The sequence below is a fragment of the Triturus cristatus genome, chromosome 5_1 (genome assembly GCF_964204655.1).
Source record: "Triturus cristatus chromosome 5_1, aTriCri1.1, whole genome shotgun sequence".
NCBI classification, from domain to species: domain Eukaryota; kingdom Metazoa; phylum Chordata; class Amphibia; order Caudata; family Salamandridae; genus Triturus; species Triturus cristatus.
Window position 1 is genome coordinate 49,550,965 of NC_140587.1, and position 25,188 is coordinate 49,576,152.

The 25,188-nt window shown below is 47.2% G+C and overlaps 1 protein-coding gene across 2 annotated transcripts in view; it reads right to left on the minus strand.

Moving 5' to 3' along the window:
* Positions 1-211: 211 nt before the first annotated feature.
* The window catches only part of GRINA (glutamate ionotropic receptor NMDA type subunit associated protein 1), a 312,477-nt gene continuing 287,500 nt past the window's right edge, over positions 212-25,188 (minus strand). For both annotated transcript variants that reach the window (XM_085604382.1, XM_085604381.1), the window contains exon 7: positions 212-3,748. In XM_085604382.1, the coding sequence (XP_085460508.1) occupies positions 3,599-3,748 (150 nt within the window). In that variant the 3' untranslated portion in view covers positions 212-3,598. The remainder of the gene's footprint in view (positions 3,749-25,188) is intronic.

The window sequence follows — 25,188 nt, forward strand, 5'->3', positions numbered from 1 at the left end:
TCTTAAACCCCTGGGCTGTTCTAAGAATCCTTTTAAACATGAGAGCTGAAAGTACCTCTGCATCCGTAGCTTGCTACAGGCTGCCTCTCTACAGTCTGGATGCTCAGGCTTTGTTTTCACTCAGCTGACAGTGATTCCTGTTGCTTTGCCATGCATTACCCAAATCATGTTCCTTATGGGATCAAACATAAGAAGAGGCACAGGCGGCTCATTGCATACATTCGTCTTTCTTTATTGGTTCCAGTTTCTCACAGAGAGGGCAGAATAAAGAAATATTAGGTGGGGTTAGGGGTGTACAAGTGGGGGTCTGACGTTTGGGATACAGAATGTCAGGCAGGCTCCTCTCAGCATGCAGGGAAAACAAGCACCTGAGCACATTCACAGTTACAGAGCAGCAGCCGTAGTGGTGGCATCAAGGACACCCTCTCACGGAGAAGCACAGAGCAAAGTGTGGTAAGGAGGTATAGGTGGTAACAAGGGGGTGCAGCCAAAGGGCCTCACCCTCCAGCTTTCTGTAACCAAATTGCATTGCCAGATACTTTCCTCATCCTCCCACCCATTCAGCCACCGATGAACCAGAATATGAACGGACTCTGCCGCCCTCGATCCAGCACCAGTCTTTCAGGCACCTCAAAAGCCACCAAACTTCCTACCTTCAGCTCCAACTGCCAACAATGCCATGCCAGGCCCCCTACTGCCTCTTGAAACTTCGGACACGCTTCTGGGGATTCAAACCATCCTGAAATTAAAAAAGAAGCAGTCGGAGGGACAGTGAAATTCTACTGCTGCACACGTGGGTGGCTAACTCACAGCCGTATTCGTTTAGTCGAGTGTCTAATCACCATCTGGCTTTAGTAAACAGGGGAAGTCTCCAATTCTATTCTACTATTAATTATATTCTGGTCTGGTGAACCCTGTGAACAGAGTTGTCAAGTCCTTGATCCCTCTGTATAGAGCACTAGAAAATAAAAAGGTATAATACAGTGCTTTATGCAGTTTTGTTATGCTTTGGCCACCACACACGAACCCTTTCAGTGCACATGGCCAGCGCAGATCCAAGCAGCAAATAGAAACAGGTGGAACCTCTCACTCAGCGAGACCAGATAAATTAGCAGCCAGAGGTTGCATGTTGTCCAGTGATCTCACATAGAAGCAGAAAACAGGTGGGCTCCATACTAGTGGGCACAGACAGAAAGTACAACCAGCCAGTAGGTTCTGCCTCTCACTTTGGGATTTCAAATAAGACCATTAATAAATAAATTAAACGGGTTCTGCCTCTCACTTTGGGATCTCAGATAAGAGCAGCAAGCAGGTTCTAGCTCTCACGTAGGAATATGATATAGGAGTAGCAAGCAGGTTCTGCCCCTCACTTGGGGGTCTCAGGTAAGAGCAGCAAGCAGGTTCTAGCTCTCACTTAGGAATAGGATATAGAATTTGCAAGCAGGTTCTAGCTCTCACTTAGGCATATGATATAGGAGCAGCAAGCAGGTTCTAGCTCTCACTTGGGAATATGATATAGGAGTAGCAAGCAGGTTCTGCCCCTCACTTGGGGATCTCAGGTAAGATTAGTATGTAGGGTCTGCTTCTCACCCAGGGAGCCTTGCTACAGCCAGCAAACAAGGACTGCCCCATGGCCATTAACTGAAGATGCAAAAAACAAGAGGCAGAACCAACGCTGAGTGACCTTGGATACAAGCAGCAAGCCTGTGCTTCTCTCATTGACGGATCTCTGATACAAGCAGCAAGCAACCTCTCACCCAATGACCTCGGGCACAAGCAGCAAATAGTAAACAGACGCTACCTCACACCCAGTTGAACGAAAGCAGTTGATGAGCGTTTACTCTAGGATGAAATATCTGGCAGATAGCAGGTATCAGCTAAGTTAGGCTCACAACATCTACAAATGAAGTAGCAAGGACCAAATATTAAAGACAACATCAAGTAAAATGGTGTGAAATGAAGCGCTTTGAGTCCAGGACTAACGTATTGTAGGAGCGGGTAAACTCTCTAAACCCCCAAAATAAAGCTCCCAATCCTGATCCATCTTCGCCTGATCATGGGGAAGTTGGGGGTAAACATTCCTTACTAAAAGGGAGCAGCATGGTCTTTTAGAGGCAAATCCTTCAGAAGGTAGGCTTACAAACATTGCCGTTTTTTAAGCCTGGTTGCCAAAAGCCGAACGGCGCGATACCCCGATTGCCATGGCTCGGCCTGACAGGACGAGGTCATGTGTATCAGGCTGCAAGTGCTCTTCATTGACTTCCAGTGATAGCCATTTTAAAGTTCAAAGTCACTTTTATATTCCATTGAGGTTTTTGGGCAACACTCAGATACCCAGCGTTGTTATAGTTTCCCTCTCTTCATCTCGATTTATTTATTATACAATTAGCATTTGTTAAATTCTTCCATTTAACCTAAAGCCTCCGTCAATGCCTTCTCAGTGGGAGACCGAGACCCCAACTTTGATGTTAGGCGTTTGAGAGTGCCTCTCCTCGGCCCTCTGTCATTAGCGATCAATGAGATACTTCCACCACTGCTCGTCGCCTCAAGACCGACGCGCAGGATACAGGTACCTCACCGCCCTGTGTGGTGGGGCATTCACTGGGACGCGGAACTCTAACAGCATCTTCAGTTTTTCCGGATGAGTAGACCCACCCAACAGGTGCCACTCGTGTGGTTCAGGAAGCAGCAAAAGAGTTCTTCTCAGAAAGAGTAAGGGTGCCAACTGGCTGGGACTTGTTTTGGAACAATATAAATGCTGGTGAGGATCTAAAGCCCCTGTGGGCACAGTTGATGAGGATATCTGCTTGGAAGGGTTCGATCGGCATGAGGGCCGGAAAAAAGTCTTGTACGTGCATTTGTTGCTTCAGGCATGACTTTCCATTTACCAAAATGGTTGTATCCCCCACCTAATCCCACCTCAACCCTTGAGTAGTAGAATGCATTGATGGATAAGGAGGGCTTGCTTGTGTACAAAGAAATACCTGCATATAAAGAACGCTACGGCTATATACAAGGGCTACTTATTTACAAATACATCTTCACACATACGTATTTCTCAATTCTCCTGAATATTACCTCCTGGCACATCTTCCAGTGCTACCTGCGTGTCAAATGCTACAAGCAAACTTTACCCAGAGGTCTCCGGTGACCCGGATGAAATGAAGATGACAGTACCATGCGAATCTCTAATGAGGCAGACTCAATGGCCAGCAAGTATTCAGGATTTCAGACATTCGCTTCATCAAATGACCTACATTGATATGAAAAGGTGGTGCACCAAACTGGACAATGCATTATAAAGGGCACAGCCCAGGCAAGACGCCTCCCGCATCAAGAAACAGTTTCTAAACACTACACTGAAAAAAATCAAAACAAAGTCAAACAGGAGAAGGATCTAGGGGGTGCCTTGAGGCGTTTATGATCTGACAAAAGTGTTTGGGTAAGTTGAGATGCTCACATTCTGGCCAGGTGAATAGCTAAATGTCCAACGGGGCATTGGGAGGAAAAGAGGGGTGGGAATGGGGAAAGGGACATGTATTCTGGAGGGAGAAGGTGGGTGAAAGTTTACTTCAGGTCACCATGCATAGCTCTGCAGCTACTCTTTAGCCCTGCCGATGATGGCAAGAATGTACAGGAAGATGTTAATAATGTCTGTGTACAGGTTCAGAGCAGCGAAGACGTACTCCTCAGGGCTCAGTGACAGCTGCTTATTACCCAGGATCATCTGTGTATCAATGGCCAAGAACTGCAAGATAAGAGAAAAAGAAGTGTTAGGAGGCAGTCAGGAAATGCAACATCAGAGAAAACATCGGCAATCAACTACACTCCAGCAACACCATCAGGCAGCCAGAAGAGACCACTACCTTCAGTTAACCGCACAAGGACCACCCCCTTAAGCCAAACATTTCCAAAGCTCCACTGTCAACCAGCCACTCTCAAAAAATCTAGCAAAGTATACCACCATCAGGCAAACATCTTCTGAGTACCATCCTCAGTGAGACAGTCTTAGAATATCGCATTCAGTGAGCAAGGGAAGGATCAGTACCTTAAGACAAACATCTTGAGAGGTCCACTGTCAACCTACCTATCAAAGTGCACCAGCATTACCTATTGGCCAACCACCCTCCGAGAACAACCATCAGCAAATCCAGCAGCGTGCACCATCATCAACCAACCATCCTGGAGCCACATCGGCTCCAGCCAAAGAACACTACCTTCAGTGAACCAGGTAGAGATTATCAGTCAGCAAACCATCCAAAGATGACCATGCAGAGTTTACTACCAACAACTGCCCATCCTCGGAGAACACGTCAGATAACCAGTCAGAATACAAACCTACCACCAACCATCCTCAGGACACCACCATCAGATAAGTGCAGAACACTACCAAAATTGAAACACCCATGGAGCAAGAAATACCATTGCTACTTGACCATCATCGTACTACTGAGGGCTAGCCAGTTAGAGAACGCCACCTTTACACATCATTACGTATAATTTCACCAAAAGCTAACCAGACCAAGAGCACCAACCAGTACCTCCATCAGTCACAAACATTTTATATCTTTCAGTCAACCCAATAGATTCAGTAAATCAGGGAGAGTGCTCAACAGACGGCTAACCTGGAACAGTGCACCACCGTCAGCCAACCGTTAATGAGCACCTCTGTTGGTTAACTGTGTAACACTACTGACAGCCACATTCTTTGAAAGTCTACCAGAACGTTTACATTTTTAATTTGCGGATCGTTAAGGGTGGTAGGTCTGAATGGATAACAGGGTTTCTCAATAGGTCTTTCTGTATATTGTTCTGAGAGTTCACTCTATTCATCAGAGACAGGTCTGTGCAGAGCATTGGAGGTGCCCCTGCTATCTGAGGCTGCAAAGAAAGAGAGGTGACCGGACGTTTGTGTACAAATGTTGGTGCCTTCGGACACATTTGTTCTCCTCTTGAGCACATTTCTAAGGCAAATTCAATATCACTGAAATGAATGAAGTGGCTAGGTCTCTATAGTTTCACAGTTCCAGGCACACCTGTGCTCTTTAATGGCTAGTCAGAAAGAGGTCCCCCGGCAATCCTTGTTAAGTCTGATTGTGGGTCACTGGCCCTTCATGGGCTCTATGGTCTGTGTGAGGATGTCCCATTAACACTTGTTGTCATGTCATCTCTTGGTGCAGGAGTAGGCCATGCGCAAGCACCCTTCACTGTTCACAGATAGAGTCTCAGGAGTGGGACGAAAGGATAGATCGGTTATCACAAGGAGACGGCTCCGCTGCTGGCTTGCAGGATGCTGATGTTTGGCAAGAAGTCTCTGAGGAGCCTTCAGACGAAGAGAGACATCTTACAAGGGAAGAGGGACTCCACTGACTTAATATCATGATTTAGCAGGAATCACTGGGATACTTAGGGAGCCTAGGCAGGGAGCAAGCAGCCGGCAGAGATTCCTCCATACACCAACCTACAACCCAATCCAGCCTGTAGGATTTGTAACCCTTAAATAGCCAAGAGGATTCTGGAAGCAGCCTTTTGCTGGACCTTGTCCCATAGAGAAAATGAGAAATATGGAGTTGCAAAGTAACCAAGTGTTTGAATGTATGCGTTCATGTAGGTATGTACAGTACCTGCGTGTACATGGAGGTCAGGTGTTTGTACAGTGCAACCCTAGCCATAATGCGACAACGTGCAGGGTACAGTTCTTATGGGTGTAGGTGGAAGTGTCAGTCAAACGAGGCCTAGTGTTGGGAATCTGTGTGTTATTTATTGTGAGTGAGGTGCTTCATGAGTAGGTGGGTCCTTAGTCCCTTTCTGAAGGGAAGCGAGATGATGCTAATCGGATCTTCTTCTGGATGCCACTTACAATCCTTCGAAACCATTGTTTCTCCGCGTGGACGGATTTTACTGCATCCAGTGATATGTACATGAGTACTCACACCCAAGGACAGGGTGGAACTCTGAGGGAACAAGACAATCACAAAATATCTCTCAACGTACTCATCACGTGGCAACCATGTAAGAAATTATTACCCGAGATGCATGCTTTTCACTAAGACTCTTGGAGAACCTCTCTGGAGACTATTTTGCTTCTTCGGGAAGGATTACTTGACTTGCAACAGAAGGGCCAGATCATGGCATGCAAGGGAAAATAATATGGGAGACTCCAAAAGGAGTTGAAAAGTAGAGTTGGAAGCCGAGGTAAGGGCAGGCAGTGGAGGAGTGACTGTGAAGCAGGAATCTTGGTGGTATGGGTGGAAGAATGGTTCTGGATGGTACAGAGGGAGAACAAGACAAAGCACAAGGAGACAGAGTGTTGAAGCAAAAGAGAACGAGCATTGACAAAGCCGACAGGTCTCACCTTTTGGACCTATTGGTTTGACCAGTGCTGCTTGTTCATGTTGTGCAGCATTGGGCAAAACAAAAAATAAAATAGGTGTGATGACAAGACCGCTAGTTGCATCGTTGTATAGCTAAATGCATGTATGATGATATATGCACCCGCCATGTAACACCATGCATGCGTGCCTCCGAAATTACGCAAGCTCTATTATTTTTCAATACTTGATCTAAAATGGATTGGTAAATAAAATAAAAATGACATTTCAGTAACACAAAAGTGCTTTGAGTAAGAAAGAAATTTGCAGCTGGGGACTCTAGAAAATAAAAACAAGCATTGGCATAGCCAATAGGTCTCGCCTTTGTGACCTTTTAAGTGTTTAGCCATGCAACACTTGATGTTGTTGCACCAAGGATATTGTGCTGGATAACTAAACACTTATAAGGTCCCAAAGGCGAGACCTATTGGCTATGCCAATGCTTGTTGATTTTACTAAAAGTTTACATATAGTATACTAACAAGGGCTTGACTCTAGTCTAGGGCGGTTGTAAACCGCATCGGAGATAACCCACCTCTCTGAGCGTAATTCTTCCGAAATAAGGTCAATTCAGTTTGTGTGGTAACATGGCCGGGTGCTCCCCTGCTTGGCTGGATGAGAAAGGAACATTTGCTTAGTCAGTGTCCCGTTGTGCCATTTAATTAGCTAAGGCGCCTGTAGCATGTCAGCTGTGGAAGCGCTATGAATTCCGAAGGCTCGTGCAGATGAATATGGACGTGTTTCTGTCAGACACTGTTTCCGGGATGGCCCCGAGTGTTCATCATGCTGTTTACGAAAAAAATAGGGTCATTAAAGGGATCGACTGCGTCTGTCCGTGAAGTCTTGGCGCAGTGAATGGGGACGCATTACAGTGCACAGCCAGGTAATATATCCTGGGAGCCACTTCTCACAAGCATCACAATGCGTTGCCAGTGGCAGGCATGCACTGCATTGTGGATCAATAACAGGAAGTGCGTTGTGGCATTCATTATCCCGAGTGAAAGCTTTATTTTTCAGAACAGTCCAGGGCTGCACTGGGCCGTGGCAGCTGTTCACTAACGTCCGGGCTCAGCATACCCTCCAAGGCAGCCGCCCAGGTGCCCCTGGCATGAGTGCTCAGCGTGGTTCAGAGAGAGCGGTCAAGCCAGGTCAGTGAAGAGACGCGCATCAGGGGAAAAAACATAGAAACAAAAAAAACGCCTTTGAAAGCCTGCTGAAAAAACACTTCATCAAATACGTGGTGGCCAATTCTAAATTTAAACAAGCAGGAAGTGGGATAAGGGAGAGGGGTAGGGCACATCACGCGCACTAAGGCGGAGAGAGGCACTCGGGCTGGCAAATGGTGTGCACTTTCGCGGCCGCTTTGATGTTCTCAGTGGCCACGCGGCTCACTGAGAACATCAAAGCGGCCGCGAAAGTGATCACGCAGGCTGACAAATGATGCGCGCGCCCGCCGCACATGCACTGTAGCTGGAGGCCTGAAAAAAGCCACTAGTTAGCACTCCCAAAATCCGCTTACTAATACTCTCGCCAGAGCAGCGCTAAAGCGCTGGCACAGGCGAGACCTAAAAAGGACTGCAAGGAATGGGGGTGGGGGATGGGAGGGAGGGGAGATAAGGGATGGTGGAGCATGTCGGGGGAGTGGGTGAAAGGAGGGAAAAAGCAGCACACAAGAGAGAAAGCAACACTGGGATAGGGGAAGAAGCATACGAGGGAGAGAGCGAGCAATACATGAGGGAGAGAGCAACACAGAGCGCGTAGAGATACGAAAGAAGCACATAAGACAAGGAGACTGCTGCACACAAAAGACTGAGCAACAGAGTGCAGGGATGGGCATTTTGTGGGGCTGAGCACATGAGGAAGGCAGCTGAAAAACACATGCACTCTCATGGAGCTCCTAACTAACAGGAAAGAGGCATTCAATAAAAGCGAGCAGCAGAAGGATACAGGTTAGTCAATCAAAATGATGGTAAAGAGGCCTCCATGGGAGTGGCATACACAAGAAGAGGAATGCAAGCTGTCGAATAAAGAAGCAAATGACAGTGAGAATAAGGCCAACTAATGGCAAGCGATGGGTGGACTGTAAGATCACTGTATGTTTTTGATCAGTCCAGAGAAGGTCATTCGCAGCCTGACAGCTTGGGTGGTTTGGTAGGAGAGACCCAAAGAAAAAGAAACACACACAACACACACAGAGGCGAGACAATGGCTGAAGGCAAAACTGATGGAACGAACATCAGTATGGTCACTAAATCATTTCCAAGTTGCACAGCAAGCAGCAAAACCATTCCACTGTCAGCAAACCATTCTCAGACACCACTGCCAGCGAGCTATACAAATCAACAGTGTCAGCATATCATTCCCAACTCCTCTGTCCGCAAACCATACTGTGAAGAAAGGTTAGCAAACAAAAAACAAAAAAAAACACCCCCATTAGCAACCTAGTTTCATGTTACAATCCTTTGTAAGGAAAATGCTACTTCCCCATTATGCATCTGTTCTTGGCATATAGAGCTGTAGATTCATATGCTTAAGCATAGATCGCCATCTAGTGTTGGGTCTGGATGCTTGCACTCTGCTTTTGTTCGAATAAGTCTTTCCAATCACAAGTTAGGTGACTCCTCCTTTCGTGTTAGTGCGCATCAACTCCACCTTAGATTGTTTTGCCATAAATGGTGATGATGGAGTTAGTAAGAGTAGTAAAGAGAGATGTTCATGTATAAAGTATTTAATTAAGATATTACTGCAACAGATAAAGGTACCCGGGGAGGTGGGTGGGTGCATATGACTACAGCTCTATATGCCAAGAACAGATGCATACTGGGTACGTAGCATTTTCCGTTCGAGGCATACGAGCTGTAGATCACATGCTGTGCATAGACTACACAGCAGTTATGTCCCAAAGCGGTGGGTAACCTGTAGCTGTTGCAGTTGTCTGAAATAGTGTACGTAAAACTGCCTGGCCCTACTAGCTTGCTGTCTTGCTAACACATCTCACCAACAGTGTTTTGTGAATGTGTGTGGTGTAGACCATGTTGCAGCTTTGCAGATGTCATCTCTGGGTATATTTCCTAAGAATGCCATAGAGCCCCCAGTTTGCGTGTAGAATGCGCTCTAGGGAAAACTTTGAATGTGCGTTTAGCTTTAAAGTAGCATATTTGAATGCACTTAACTATCCACCTTGCAATACTTGATATTGGATTGCCTTTGAGTGGTGGAGCAAAAGCAACAAAAAGTTGCTTGGTTTTTCTGAAAGGCTTTGTCCTTTCTATGTAGTGGAGTAATGTTGTTTTGACATCTAAGGTGTGAGGAGCACGTTCTGCCACTGAATCTGGTTGAGGGAAGAACACAGGCAACTCAACAGATTGGTTGATATGAAAGGCAGAAATTACTTAAGGTATAAATTTGGGGTTAGTTCTTAAAACCACCTTGTTTTGGTGCATCTGTAAGAATGGTACTTCTATGATTAGTGCCTGAAGCTCACCTACTCTTCTTAGAGATGTGATGGCTATGAGGAAGGCTGCCTTCCAAGTGAGAAATTGTAGTTCACATTTGTGTATTGGCTCAAAAGGTGAACCCATAAGTCTTGTTAGGACTATGTTGAGATTCCACACTGAAGCAAGTGGTAGTCTGGGTGGAATGACTCTGCTTTAATAGCAGGCACTCTAAAAAGAGATAAATGCTGTGTTTTGTAGATATGCAGCAAGATGTAAGCGTATAGATGTGTACGGTAAATTGGAACGTTGTGGATGTAGTAGGTTGCAAATGTTTTGAATTGAAGCATCTAGCGGATTGATTCTATTGTTGTTACAGTAAATGACAAACCACTTCCACTTTGCTGCATAGCATGCTTTTGTGGTAGGGCGTCTAGCCTCTTTGATAATATTCATGCAGTCTGGAGGAGGATTAAGATAACCAAACTCTAGGATTTCAGGTGCCATATCGTAAGGTTGAGATGACTGGCATCTGGACGCCTTAAGTCTCCATGGTTCGGAGTGAGAAGACTGGGAGTAAGGTGTAGTTTTTGGTGAGGAACTACAGATAGTTCCAACACGGTTGTGAACCATGGCTGATGGGCCCATGTGGGAGCAACTAGGATCAGTGTCAGGGACTGATGTCAGCTTCCGAACCACTAACGGAATGAGTGGGAGAGGCGGAAAAGCATAAGCAAATATCCCTGACCAATTCATCCATAGCGCATTGACTTTGAACAATGAGTGTGGATACCTGGATGCGAAGTTTGGGAATTTTGCGTTTAGGTGAGTGGCGAACAGATCTATCTCTGGGAAGCCCCACATTTGGAAAAATTGGAGCAGAGCTTGAGGGTGGAGTTCCCATTCATGTATTTGCTGTTGTTGACGACTGAGCAGATCTACAATCTGGTTGTCTACTCCTGGGAGGTGTTCTGCAAGGAGATATATCTTTTGAGGCATGGCCCATCTCCAGATGCTCTAGGCTAGCTGTGAGAGCTGAAGAGAGTGTGTCCCTCTCTGTTTTTGTATGTAGTACATTGCTGTCATGTTGTCTGTGCGAATCAGGACAGCTTTGTTCACTAAATGAATTTGAAAGGCTTTCAACGCTAGAAAAATTGCCATCAGTTCTAGATAGTTTACGTGGAGTTGTTTCTGTTGCAGAGTCCACATGCACTGAATGGTATGTGTGTGGAGTTGAGCTCCCCAACCAGTGAGCGATGCGTCTGCTGTTAGCACTATCTGTGGAACCGGGTCCTTTTGAAAGGTTTTGTATGTTCCACCATTCCAGAGAGCAGTAAGTGCAGCCATCTACCAACATTAGATCTGATAACTGACCTGGAGCCTGGTTCCACTGACGTGCTAAGCATTCCTGTAGGAGACGCATTTGGAGTCTTGTGTAAGGAACGATTAAAATGCAAGATGCCATCATTCCTATCAATTGCATAAACACTCGAGTTGGTAATGAATGTTGAGGCTGAAACTGCGATATTAGAGTCTGAATGTTGCAGATTCTGATTGGGTTGAGATACGCAAGAGCTTTCTGAGTGTTTATTGTGGCTCCGAGATACACGTGTGTTGGATGGGTGGAGATGAGATTTGGTGAGGTTTACAGTGAACCCAAGGTCGTGAAGCAGTTGGACTGTTTTTTGAGTGTGGTGTAGTCAGCTTTGTTGTGATCTGGCTTTTATTAACCAGTCGTCTAGGTAGGGGAAGACATGAATGTGTGGTCTTCTTAGATGAGCCGCAACTACAGCCAGACACTTTGTGAAAACCCTGGGTGCTGTAGTTACTCCGAATGGGAGGACTTTGAATTGGTAATGTTGGCCGTCTACTAATGAATTTAAAGAAAGGCACTCGCTTATGTTATAACGTTTGTTCTACTAATCCTGGTGTGCTTCTGAGGAAAGCGTGCTGTCTGGACACGCCTGGAATATGAATAGGGAATTGTGCAAGTGGGTAATGACTTGCCCTTAGAGCAACTTGCCCTATGTCACTAATAATAGCTTTCTCTAGAAACTAATATCCATAGTTTTTCATATTAACATTCTTAAAATGAACAACTCCAACAGTTTATCATGAATGCTTGGATACAGTTTTAACAATTATTCTGATTTAAATCACATTTTAAATCATATATATTTACAGAAATCCAATAAACATATCAATTTTTAATCAAATTCATGCCTGTCCAATGTTGGCCACCTACCACAAACCTGAGATATTTGCAGTGAGCCAGGTGAATGGGAATATGGAAATAGGCGTCCTTTAGATCCAGAGAGGACAGCGTCGCCTTGCTGAAGGACCGGAAGAACTTGTTGAAGTGTTACCATTTGAAAGTGGTCTGATTGGATGTAGAGATTTAGTTGTCCGAGGTCCAATATAGGTCTTTAAGAGCCATCCTTCTTGGGAATTAAGAAGTACAGAGAGTATACCCTGGGCCCTTGGTATTGTAATAGGACTGGTTCTATGACTTGTTTTTTTAGGAGAGAGAGAACCTCTTGCTTTAAGAGTGAGAAATGTTCCGGTGACATTGCATGTGGTCTTGAAAGGATATTTGGGGGATTGGCTGGAAGTTCCAGGCAGTAACCAGAATGGATAATTTGCAGTACCCATTTGTCTGAAGTGATGGAGTTCCAGACAGGGGGAAATTGGGAGGGACGTCCCCCGGCAGGAGTGGAATGATCAGGGGTATGGGATGGAAGTCGCTGTTTTTCATGCCGGAGGGGGGGGGGGAGCGTGTGGAGTTGCCTCTGCTTCTTCCCTTACCATGGTTTCCTCTAAAACCTCCTCTGAAGTAACCTCTTGGTGAGGGGGATTGATTATTACCTTTGTAAGAGGAGGTAGTCTCGGTGGATATATTTTTAGAGCCACCCCTATGAAAGGATCGATGAAAGGAACCTCTATTGGTGGGTGACTGCAAAGCCCTCATGGACTTTGCTACCTCTGTATCTTTTTTCATCTTTCCCAGCGAGGTGTCCACTGCTGGTCCAAAGAGATGTTCCTTATCAAGGGGTTGGTTGAGGATAGAGGTTTGCACCTCAGGTTTGAAACCTGAAATTCTAAACCAAGCATGCCTCCGTAATAGTACACTGGTGTTAATTGTACTGGCTGCTGTGTCTGCCGCATCTAGGGCACACCTGACATGTATTTGTAATGAGCTTACCCTCTTGAATAAGGTCGTTAGCCTTAGTCTTATGTTCGTCTGGCAAGAACTGCATGAGTTTCTCTAACTTCTCGTAGTGAGCCCTGTCATAACGAGCCAGTAAAGCTCGAGCATTGGCAATACGCCAATGGTTAGCTGCCTGTGAAGCTATTTTTTTGCCTGAGGCGTCTATGAGCTTGGACTCCTTGCCTGGAGGAGGAGCTTCACCTGATGTTTGGGAATTGGCTCTCTTGCGAGTATTAGATACTACAAGAGAGTCTAAAGTTAACTGGCCTTTGATGTATGTAGGGTCGGTGGGTGCGGGTTTATATTTTTTATCCACCCTAGGAGTAATAATTCTTGCCCTGACAGGGTCTTTGAAAATGTCTACAGTGTGTTTTAACATGCCTTTGAGCATAGGCAATGTATGAGTGACTCTGTGAGAGGAGCTAAAGGTCTCAAAAAGGAAATCCTGCTCTGTCTCTGAATGTGGGTTAGGTGAAGTTGGTGGTAACATTTCAGGTGTGATGTAACCACACTTCTCTTCTTTAGAGGAATGTGGTAGTCCTCTTGTAAGTCTAATTTCCTCTTTTTGGGTATAGCGGCCTGAGTATGCCCTGTATCAGGGTGTACCGCCAACTTTTTCTGTTTCGGATCCAAAATGGAGTGATCGGACTGAGGCTCTTTCACGGAGTCTCTTTATTCTTGGTTGCCGGTTTCGGGACTTGTGCTTTGGTGCCGAAGGTGTTGGAGTGGCACCGAGCTGGGGTCAGTTTGAACCAGAAGGCTTTTCTTTATGTTTCCGAGCCGAGCCCGAAGGCGGGACGTAGAAAAGCCTCTGTCGGTGCCGACCTTGGCCCGAAGGTAGAGGAGGGGCCGGAGATGTTGTCTTAGGATGTTGGGGGGGGAGGGGGCAAGGGGTTGTCTTCACTCACGGTACGCTGACCCGGAGTAACTTGCTCCTCTTCTTCAATGTCCGAGTCATCCACGGACACGGAGGAATGTTCTTCCTCTGCTCCTTGAGCAGGACGTTCGGAGTCGGACTCTTCGCCTCTTTGTTGTTGCATATCGTGACGTCGAACCCGACGATCACGAAGAGTCTTTTTCGATCGGAACGAGAAAGACAAGCATCGTAGTCTTTCTCGTCGTGTTCCGGGGACAGACAGAGGTTGCACACTTCGTGCAAGTTGGTGAATTGGAAATTTAGCACGACACCCGGGACTTAACTTGAATGGAGTCTGTTCCATTGACTGCTAGAGTGGTCGGCGTGGCCTTCCACGAGATTTCCGATCGAAGATTTTACAGTCGAGACGATACGCGACGAATGGGGAATCGTGCTCGATAATACCGTCAAGGGTATGGATTGCGCATCAAAGAGGTCCGAGAAACGGTGCTGAACCAGATCGCAGCAATACACATCCAAAACGATGGCGGAAAAAAAACAATCTAAGGATGGAGTCGATGTCCATGCGCACCATCACCGAATGGAGGAGTCACCTACCTCATGACTGGAAAGACTTCTTCGAACAAAAACAAAGTGCAAACATCCGGACCCAACACTAGATGGCCGTCTATACCTAAGCATATGATCTACAGCTCATATGCTTCGAACAGTACATTTTCTCCCCCCACCCCAAAAAACCTAAAAGCAAAACGGTATCAAGAACACACTACTTTCGCAGCTAAAGAAACCATAAAAAAAGTGTTAACAGTGAAGTAGTCAGATAGCCTTGTCTTACCCTCAGATTAGTATCAACCTAAAGGTGGGCCACCTGAAGTGGATACGACTTTTCAGAGTCTGCCATGGAACTCTGGGACAGGGTTATGTCCACTTTTCACAGGAAATGATCAGGAGCATAGGGACCCCAGGGGTCAATATACTATTGGCTACACCCTACACTCCACTAACGCTCTTTAATCTAGTACTCAGGGGAGCCCCTGGCACCAGGAAGGGAAATGCTACTTACCAGTATGCATCTGTTCTTGGCATGTAGAGCTGCAGATCTACACACTGCATAGATCGCCATCTGGTGTTGGGCCCGGATGTTTGCACTTGTTTTTGTCCTGGAAAGTCTTTGGAAGTCACAAGGTAGGCGACTCCTCCTTAGGATCATAGTGCGCATGGGCTCCATCCTCAGATTGTATTTTGCCAGCAGGGAAATGATGGAGCTTTGTAAGAAACAGGAAGATGCCCTTGTATGCTCTATCTAAATAAGATAATACTGGAACAGATAAAGGAAGCCAGGGAGGCGGATGGGCGTGTGTAGATCTGCAGCTCTACATGCCAAGAACAGATGTATAATGGTAAGTAGCATTTCCAGTTCGAGGCATATGAGCTGCAGATTACACAATATGCATAGATTGTATAGCAGTCCCCCTCGTTAGCGGCGGCCACCAGTATCTGTTGCAGTAGTCTGAAATAGGGTTTTGAGTACAGCTTGGCCCACACTAGCTTGTTGTTTTGATTGCACATCTACAGAATAGTGTCATCTAATGGAACGTTCCCTAAAAATGCCATAGAAGCCCCTATTTTTCTTGTAGAGTGGGCTCTAGGAGAAACAGTTAAAGTTTGTTTTGCTTTGTGGTAGCAAATTTGTATGCATTTAACAATCCATCTGGCTATCCCGGACTTTGATATGGGATTGCCTTTGTGTGGTGGTGAGAAAGAAACAAAAAGTTGTTTAGTCTTTCGAAAAGGTTGTGTTCTCTCAATGGAATAGAGCAATGCTCTTTTAACATCTAAAGTATGTAGAACTCTTTCTGCGACTGTGTGTGGTTGCGAGAAGAATACGGGCAACTCCACAGATTGACTGAGGTGGAAGGGAGAAATGACTTTAGGGAGGAATTTAGGATTTGTTCCGAGAACAACCTTCTGGTGATGGATTTGTAAGAAAGGTTCCTGGATAGTTAGTGCTTGTAGCTCACTAACTCTTCTTCGAGAAGTTATGGCCACTAGGAAAGCAACCTTCCATGTTAAGAATTGTAGCTCACATTTATGTAGAGGTTCAAAGGGAGGTCCCATTAGTCTTGTGAGAACGATTTTTAAATTCCACACAGGTGAGGGTGCAACTCTGCGAGGAATTATCTTTGAAGGCCTTCCATAAAGGCTTTGATGGCAGGTACCCTGAATAGTGATAGATGTTGTCTATTTTGTAGATATGCTGCTATGGCAGCAAGGTGTAGCCTAATAGACGTATAGGCTAAGTTGTACCTTTGTAGGTGTAGTAGGTAGCTTATGATGCGTTGGATAGACACATCTAGGGGATTGATGTTATTGTTATGACAATATATCACAAATCGTTTCCACTTGGCTGCGTAGCAGGCTCTTATAGTAGGGCATCTAGCTTCCTTAATGACGTTCATACAGTCAGGAGGAAGGTTAAGGTAACCGAATTCTAAGATTTCAGTAGCCAGATCGCAAGGTTGAGCTGAGCTGGGCCCGGGTGTCAGATCTCTCCACGGTTCTGGGTTAAGAGGCGTGGTGAGAGGTGTAATCTTTGGTGCGGAACTACGGACAGCTCCAGCAATGTGGTGTACCACGGTTGTCTGGCCCACGTTGGAGCAACTAGAATGAGAGTCAGTGAGTGTTGCTGTAGTTTGCGAAACACCAGTGGAATGAGTGGGCGAGGTGAAAAAGCGTACGCAAATCTGCCTGACCAATTCATCCATATCGCATTACCTTTGGACAATGGGTGTGGGTATCTGGTGGCGAAGCTTGGGCATTTGGCGTTTGTGGGTGGCGAAGAGGTCTATCTGTGGTTGCCCCCACATTTGAAAGAATGGTTGAAGAACTTGTGGATGAAGTTCCCACTCATGGATCTGTTGCGTTTGACGACTTAACAGATCGGCGATGCTGTTCTGGACTCCTGGGACATGTTGGGCTAGGAGAAAAATGTTCTGAGGTATAGCCCATCTCCATATGTTCTGTGCTAGCTGAGAGAGCTGCAGAGTGTGTGTCCCGCCTTGTTTCTGTATGTAGAACATGGCTGTCATGTTGTCCGTGCGGACTAGGACAGTTTTGCCGGATATTTGTTTTTGGAATGCTTTTAAGGCTAGGAATATGGCCATTAATTCCAGGTGATTTATGTGGAATAACTTTTGTTGAGGTGTCCACCTGCCCTGCATGGTGTGATGTAATAGGTGAGCTCCCCAGCCGGAGAGTGATGCGTCCGCTGTCATGACAATTTGAGGAACTGGCTCTAGGAATGGTCGCCCTTTGGAAAGGTTTTATGGTGTTCCACCACTGCAGAGAGTGAGGAGTGCGACAGTCTACCAACACCAGATCTGTTAGCTGACCTTGAGCCTGGTTCCATTGGCGTGCTAAGCAGTCTTGTATGGGACGCATCTGGGGTCTTGCGTGAGGCACTATGAATATGCAAGAGGCCATCATCCCTATGAGCGGCATGAACACTCGAGCTGGAAGAGAGGGATGCGGCTGAAATTTGGTGAGGAGAGTGAGAATGCTTGCTATCCTGGCTGGACTGGGATAGGCTAGCGCTTTTGAGGCGTCTACTGTGGCGCCGAGGTACTGTTGCGTGTGAGAGGGTTGCAGATGAGACTTGGTGCGGTTTATTGTGAACCCCATGTCGTGGAGTAATTGGTTAATCGCGTGAGTGTGATGAACACACTGGTTGTGCGAGCTGGCTTTTATGAGCCAGTCGTCGAGGTATGGGAAGACGTGAATGTGTTGTCTTCTTAGATGTGCTGCGACTACCGCTAGGCACTTTGTGAATACCCGTGGTGCTGTTGTGACTCCGAAAGGGAGTACTTTGTATGGATAGTGCTGCCCGTCCACTACAAACCTGAGATATTTTCTGTGAGCTGCGTGAATGGGGATATGGAAGGAATATGCATCTGTTCTTGGCATGTAGAGCTGTAGATCTATACACTGTGCATAGATCGCCATCTGGTGTTGGGCCCGGATGTTTGCAGTTTGTTTTTCCTCTTGGAAAGTCTTTGGAAGTCACGAGGTCGGTGACTCCTCCTCTGGTTAGTATTGCGCATGGGCTTCGGCTCCATCCTCAGATTGTTTTTCGCCAGCAGGGAAAGATGGAGCGTAGTAGTAACAGTAAAGAAACCCATGTGTATTGTATCTAAATAAGATTAAGATAAGACTGGAACGGATACAGGTAGCCGGGGAGGCGGGTGAGCGTGTATAGATATGCAGCTCTACATGCCAAGAACAGATGCATACTGGTAAGTAGCATATTCCGTTCGAGGCATATGAGCTGCAGATTATACATTGTGCATAGATTATATAGCAGTACCCAACCCTAGCGGCGACCACCGGCATCCGTTGCAGTTGTTTGAAACTGTGTTTTTAGTACAGCTTGGCCCACACTAGCTTGTTGCTTGGTTTGCACATCTACACAGTAATGTTTTGTGAAGGTGTGCGGTGTTGACCATGTCGCTGCCTTGCAGATGTCATCTAGTGGTATGTTCCCTAGGAAAGCCATAGAAGCCCATATCTTCCTTGTAGAGTGGGCTTTAGGGGGAACCGATAACGTTCGTTTTGCTTGGTGGTAGCAAATCTGTATGCATTTTACAATCCACCTAGCTATCCCCGATTTAGAAATAGGGTTGCCTTTGTGTGGTGGGGAGAAGGAGACAAATAGCTGTTTGGTTTTCCTGAAAGGTTTTGTCCTTTGGATGTAGTAAAGCTCTTTTAACATCCAGTGTGTGTAAAGCCCTTTACGCAACTGTTTGGGGTTGCGAGAAAAAGACTGGTAATTCTACCGACTGGTTTAGATGGAATGGAGAAATGACTTTGGGGTTGGTGCGGAGTACAACCTTGTTGTGATGCATCTGGAGAAAAGGTTCCTGTATAGTGAGTGCCTGTATTTCACTAACCCTTCTGAGGGAAGTGATGGCCACCAGAAAAGCTGTTTTCCATGTGAGAAATTGCAGCTCGCATTTATGTAATGGTTCGAAAGGGGGTCCCATTAACCGTGTGAGGACTATATTTAAGTTCCAGACAGGTGAGGGAGGCACTCTGGGTGGAATTACTCTTTTGAGGCCTTCCATAAAGGCCTTGATGGCAGGCACTTTGAAAAGTGAGAGGTGCTGCCTGTTCTGTAAATAAGCAGCAATTGCAGAGAGGTGTAACCGAATGGAAGTATATGCTAGGTTACACCTTTGTAAATGGAGTAAATAACATATAATGTGCTGTATGGATACATTTAAAGGATTGATTGTGTTGTTGTGGCAGTAAACAACAAATCTTTTCCACTTTGCTGCATAGCACGCTCTAGTAGTAGGGCGTCTAGCTTCCCTGATAATGTTCATGCAATCAGGGGGGAAGGTTAAGGTATCCGAATTCTAGGACCTCAGGAGCCAGATCGCAAGGTTGAGCTGAGCTGGGTCCGGGTGCCTGATCTCACCATGGTTCTGGGTTAGGAGGCATGGTGAGAGGTGTAGCACCACTGAGAGTTCCAGCAGTGTGGTGTACCACGGTTGTCTGGCCCATGTTGGAGCTACTAGGATCAGAGTTAGGGAATGCTGTTGTAGCTTTTGCACCACTAATGGAATTAGTGGGAGAGGTGGAAAAGTGTATGCAAATTTGTTTGACCAGTTCATCCATATCGCATTGCCTTTGGACAATGGGTGTGGGTATCTGGCGGCGAAGCTTGGGCATTTTTTGTTTTCGTGGGTGGCGAATAGGTCTATGTGTGGATGCCCCCACTTCTGAAAGAACGGGTGAAGAACTTGTGGGTGAAGTTCCCACTCGTGGATCTGCTGTGTCTGTCTGCTGAGCAGATCTGCCACGGTGTTTTGTCTCCTGGGACGTGTTGGGCTAGGAGAAAAATCTTTTGTGGAATTGCCAATCTCCATATGCTCTGTGCTAACCGAGAGAGCTGTGGAGAGTGTGTGCCCCCCTGTTTTTGAATGTAGTACATGGCAGTCATGTTGTCTGTGCGAATGAGGACTGCCTTGCCTGAAATCTGCGTCTGGAAGGATTTTAGGGCGAGGAAGATCGCCAGTAACTCCAGAGGGTTGATGTGGAGTAACTTCTGTTGTGGCGTCCATGTGCCTTGTGCTGTGAGATGTAACAGATGAGCTCCCCAGCCGGAGAGTGATGCATCTGCTGTTAGGATTATTTGTGGGACCGGGTCCAGGAACGGTCGACCTCTGGAAAGGTTTGTGGTGTTCCACCACCGCAGAGAGCGATGGGTGCGACCGTCTACCAACACCAGATCTGTCAGTTGTCCCTGGGCCTGGTTCCACTGGCATGCTAAGCACTCTTGGAGTGGACGCATTTGGAGTCTTGCATGGGGCACTATAAAGATGCAAGAGGCCATCATCCCTATGAGCTGCATAAACACTCTTGCTGGGAGAGGGTGTTGACATAGGAATTTTTGACGCAGAGCCTGTATTTTTGCAATCCTGGCAGGATTGAGATAGGCTATGGCTTTTGAGGTGTCTATGGTGGCTCCGAGATATTGTTTTGTGTGTGATGGTACCAGGTGGGATTTTTGATGGTTCACCGTGAAACCTAGCTGGTGAAGTAATCGGACCGTAGCGGCGGTATGTTGCACACATTGTTGGTAGGACCTGGCTTTTATGAGCCAATCATCCAGATACGTGAATGTGCTGTCTTCTGAGGTGTGCAGCCACTACTGCCAGGCACTTGGTGAAAACCCTTGGTGCTGTTGTTACCCCGAACGTGAGCACCTTGAACTGGTAGTGTTGTCCGTCCACCACAAATCTGAGGTACTTTCTGTGAGACTGGTGTACTGGAATGTGAAAGTGTGCGTCTTTCAAATCCAGAGTGGTGATAAAATCGTTCTGGGTGAGGAGTGGAAGAACCTGTTGAAGGGTTACCATGTGAAAATGGTCTGAATGTATGTAGGTGTTTAGAGGTCTGAGATCTAGGATAGGTCGTAGAGTCTCGTCCGTCTTTGGAATCAGAAAGTACAGGGAGTAGACCCCTAAATTTTGTTGATTTATGGGGACGTGCTCTATTGCTCCTTTTTGCAGGAGGGAGATCACCTCTTGTGTTAGTAGCGCAGTATGTTCTTGAGACATAGGGCGGTGCCTGGGTGGAATGTTTGGGGGGGGGTAGATGTTAATTCTAGGCAATACCCTGACTGAATAATTTGTGTCACCCATCTGTCTGAGGTGATTGTCTCCCAGACGTGAAGGAAATGTTGTAGTCTGCCCCCGACCGGAGTGGAATGGTCTGGAGGGAGCGGGGGAAAGTCATTGGGCAGGAGGTGTGGCAGAGCGGGCGGTATTTGTCTTGCCTCTGCCCTTATTATTATTGCCTCTGTATCCGCCTCTTTGATAACCCTTTGTGAAGGTAGATTGAGGAGGGGATTTGTAGGACGTGGATGCACTATCCGAGGAGTTGCCTCTGCCCGTGCCCCGAAAGGAAGAGCGGCGAAAGGAGTGCCTGGGAGTATGTGACTGCAGGGCTCCCATGGATTTGGCCGTGTCTGTATCTTTTTTCATTTTTGCGAGGGCTTCGTCTACTTTGGGGCCAAATAGATGATCTTGGTTGAATGGGTGGTTTAATATAGAGGCTTGTACCTCCGGTTTAAACCCTGAGCCAGGCATGGCGACGGAGAAGGACACTGGTGTTTATGGCCCTGGAGGCTGTATCTGCTGCATCTAGGGCACAGCGTATCGAGGTATTAGTTATTGTTTTCCCCTCTTGAATCAGTTCATTAGCCCTAGTCTTGTACTTTTCAGGGAGATGGTGCATGATGGTCTCTAGCTCATCATAGTGCGCCCTGTCGTATCGGGCCAGCAGTGCTTGCGTATTGGCGATACGCCATATATTGGCAGCTTGTGACGCAGTGCGCTTCCCTGACGCGTCTAGGAGCTTGGACTCTGTCAGGTGGGGGTGCTTCGCCTGACGCCTGAGAATTTGAGCGCTTCCTAGCTGTAGATACCACTAGGGAATCCAATGGTGCAGGGCCTTTAATGTAAGAAGGGTCTGTGGGGGCGGCTTTGTATTTCTTCTCTATACGAGGATTTAGGACCCTGGCCCTGACTGGGTCTTTAAAAACCTCAGAGGGGCATGTTTAATTACGCCCTTTAGCATAGGTAGAATGGCAGTAGACCTATGTGCATCGTCAAAGGTGTCTAGGAGAAAATCCTCCTCCACTGGGTCAGTATGTAACTCCACCCCGTGGTAGTGTGCCGCCCGTTGTAACAAATGGTGAAAACCCAAGGAATCTTCAGGTGGGGATGGCCTAGATGGGTAAAGGTCATCCTGTGGGACATCTGGGATGTCCGGATTGTTATAATCATCCCATGGGTCTGGAGATCCAGTAGGGGTGGGGTCTTGTGGCACATCTGCTGGATCATAATAAGGGTCTCCCAAATCGTCTGGGACAGGAGACAAGGTGGGGGAACGATGAGGTGGGGGGGGGGGGGGGGGGGTGGAGGTGGTGGGGAAGGCAACCCGGAAAGGAGAAGTAGCAATGTCCTTTCTCTTTGGAGGTGGAGGTGGAGCCGGCTTGTCCGAGTGTCTTTTTTGAAGACAATGTCAAGTGTCCAGTTTTTGGATCCTTGGTGAGTGTTTTCTGCAGAGGATCCGGTGTGAAAAGTTCCTGCGACACTGGTTGTTCGGTCGGCGCCGAAAGTTTCGGGGCCGACGGTCTTTTAGGCTTATCGAAGCCTTGCTTCTTTGGGACCTCCGTTTTTTTGGTCGGTGCCGAAGAAGGTCTCGGCACGGGAGTGTCGGTGCCGAGGGCCTTGTGATGTTTGGTCGGCGCCGGAGGAGCAGGTTTCGACAACGAAGACTTCGGTGCTGGGTTCGGTGTGGAGGTGGAGGCCGATTTTTTCTTCGGTGCCGAAGGGTGTTTCTCGGCACCGGTGGTCGGCTGGCTCGAGCCCGAGCTGCCGGAAGGCTTAATAGGCTTCTTTACCGGGCCTGAAGGTGGGGTGTGAGAAGCAGTGTCCTTGGTCTTGCCTAGGCCCGGAGGCGAAGGTGTGACCGAAGCCTTTTTCGGTATCGGCGTGGGCGGGGGAATTGTACTCACGACCCGCTGCGCCGGGGTGATGTCCTCCACATCTGAGTCGTCGGCCTCGGAAGCGCTTACGAGGTAGTCGTCCTCCTGTTCGATGTCCTGCTGTCCTGGAGCTTTGACGTTGTCCCCGAAGATGTCGACAGGAGCGGAGGTCGAGGAATGCGCCATGTTGCGTCTAGCCCGTCGATCTCGAATGGTCTTTTTTGAGCGAAAAGACTTGCAGGCGGGACAGTCTCGGGCCTCGTGTTCTGGGGAGAGACAGAGGTTGCACACCTCATTTAGATCGGTGTGGGGAAACTTGGACCCACATCGAGGGCACTTCTTGAAGGGAGTTCTTTCCATCAGCCGAGACCGGAGCCAGAATAGGCCCGAAGGCCGCCGTCGACGACCGGAATCGAAGAAGTGCCGAAGAGAAGATGAGTAAGAGGATTTATTATCTTTGAAGAAGCTCAATGAGTGAGGATTTGTGCGTCGATCGGTGAACTGGGAAGTTCGGAACCGGAGCGCGAAGTATTACATCCGAGCCCGATGGCGGAAAAAAACAATCTGAGGATGGAGCCGAAGTCCATGCGCAATACTAACCAGAGGAGGAGTCACCGACCTCGTGACTTCCAAAGACTTTCCAAGAGGAAAAACAAACTGCAAACATCCGGGCCCAACACCAGATGGCGATCTATGCACAGTGAATAATCTGCAGCTCATATGCCTCGAACATAGGCATCCTTGAGATCTAAGGTAGCCAGGAAGTCGCCCTGTGAAAGTAGAGGGAGGACCTGCTGAAGTGTGACCATGTGGAAATGGTCTGATTGTTTGTATAGGTTTAGTGGCCTGAGGTCTAGAATAGGTCTCAGAGAGCCGTCTTTATTTGGTATGAGAAAATACAGGGCGTAAACTCTTGTGTTTTGTTGATGTAGGTGAACTAGTTCTATTGCCCTTTTTTGTAGTAAGGAAATTGCCTCTTGTTTCAGGAGTGACAAATGTTCTGTTGACATTAGACGCTGTTTGGGTGGTATGTTTGGGGGGGTAGAGGTAAGTTCGAGGCAGTAACCTCATTGTACTATTTGTCGCACCCACCTGTCTGTGGTGATGTTGGTCCAGACAGGAAGGAACTGTTGTAGTCTGCCCCCGAGTGGAATGGTCCGGGGGAAGCGGAGGGAAGTCATTGGGCAGGGGTGGAGGCAGAGCGGGTGTTAGTCTTGCCTCTGCATCCTCCTCTCTGATAACCTCTGGTGAAGGCGGATTGGGTGGGAGCCTTGTAAGAGGTGGATTGGTTATCAGACGAGTAGCCCCTGGAGTTGCCCTCGTAGGATGAGCTTAGAAAAGAACGCCTGGGAGCTTGCGATTGCAAGGCTCCCATTGATTTGGCTGTGTCTGTGTCCTTTTTCATTTTCTCAAGGGATGCATCAACATTAGGGCCAAAAAGTTGTTGATGGTCGAAAGGTTGGTTGAGGATAGAGCTTTGTACCTCAGATTTAAAACCGGAAATGCGTAGCCATGCGTGCCTGCAGAGAAGGACACTTGTGTTTACTGCTCTGGATGCTGTATCTGCCACATCGAGAGCGCACCGGATGGAGGTGTTGGTGATAATTTTACCCTCCTGTATGAGGTTGTTAGCCTTATGTTCGTATTTGTCCAGGAGGTGTTGTAGGAGGGACTCCAACTCATCATAGTGAGCCCTATTGTATCTGGTTAACAGGGCCTGAGTGTTTGCGATGCGCCAAATGTTAGCTGCCTGTGACGGTGTTCTTTTGCCAGAGGCGTCCAGGTGTTTAGACTCTTTGTCGGGCAGAGCTGCATCACCTGATGTCTGCGAATTAGCCCTTTTTCTAGCATTTGAGACCACTATGGAGTCTAATGGAACAGGGCCCTTAATGTAAACTGGGTCTGTAGAGGCAGCTTTGTATTTTTTCCTCAATTCTAGGATTGATGACTCTAGCCCTGACAGGGTCCTTAAATACATCTGTAGCCTGTTTAATAACCCCTTTGAGCATGGGTAAAGTGGATGTGGACCTTTGGGAGGTGTCAAAAGTGTCCATTAAAAAATCCTCTTCGACCAGTTCTGTATGTAGGTCGACCCCGTGGTACTGGGCAGCCCGGTGTATCAGCTGATTAAAACCCATGGTGTCTTCTGGTAGGGAAGGCCTAGAGAGGTAGATGTCATCTTGCGGGACATTAGGGGCATGAGGCATATTATAGTCATTCCAGGGGTCAAGGGAACCTGGTGG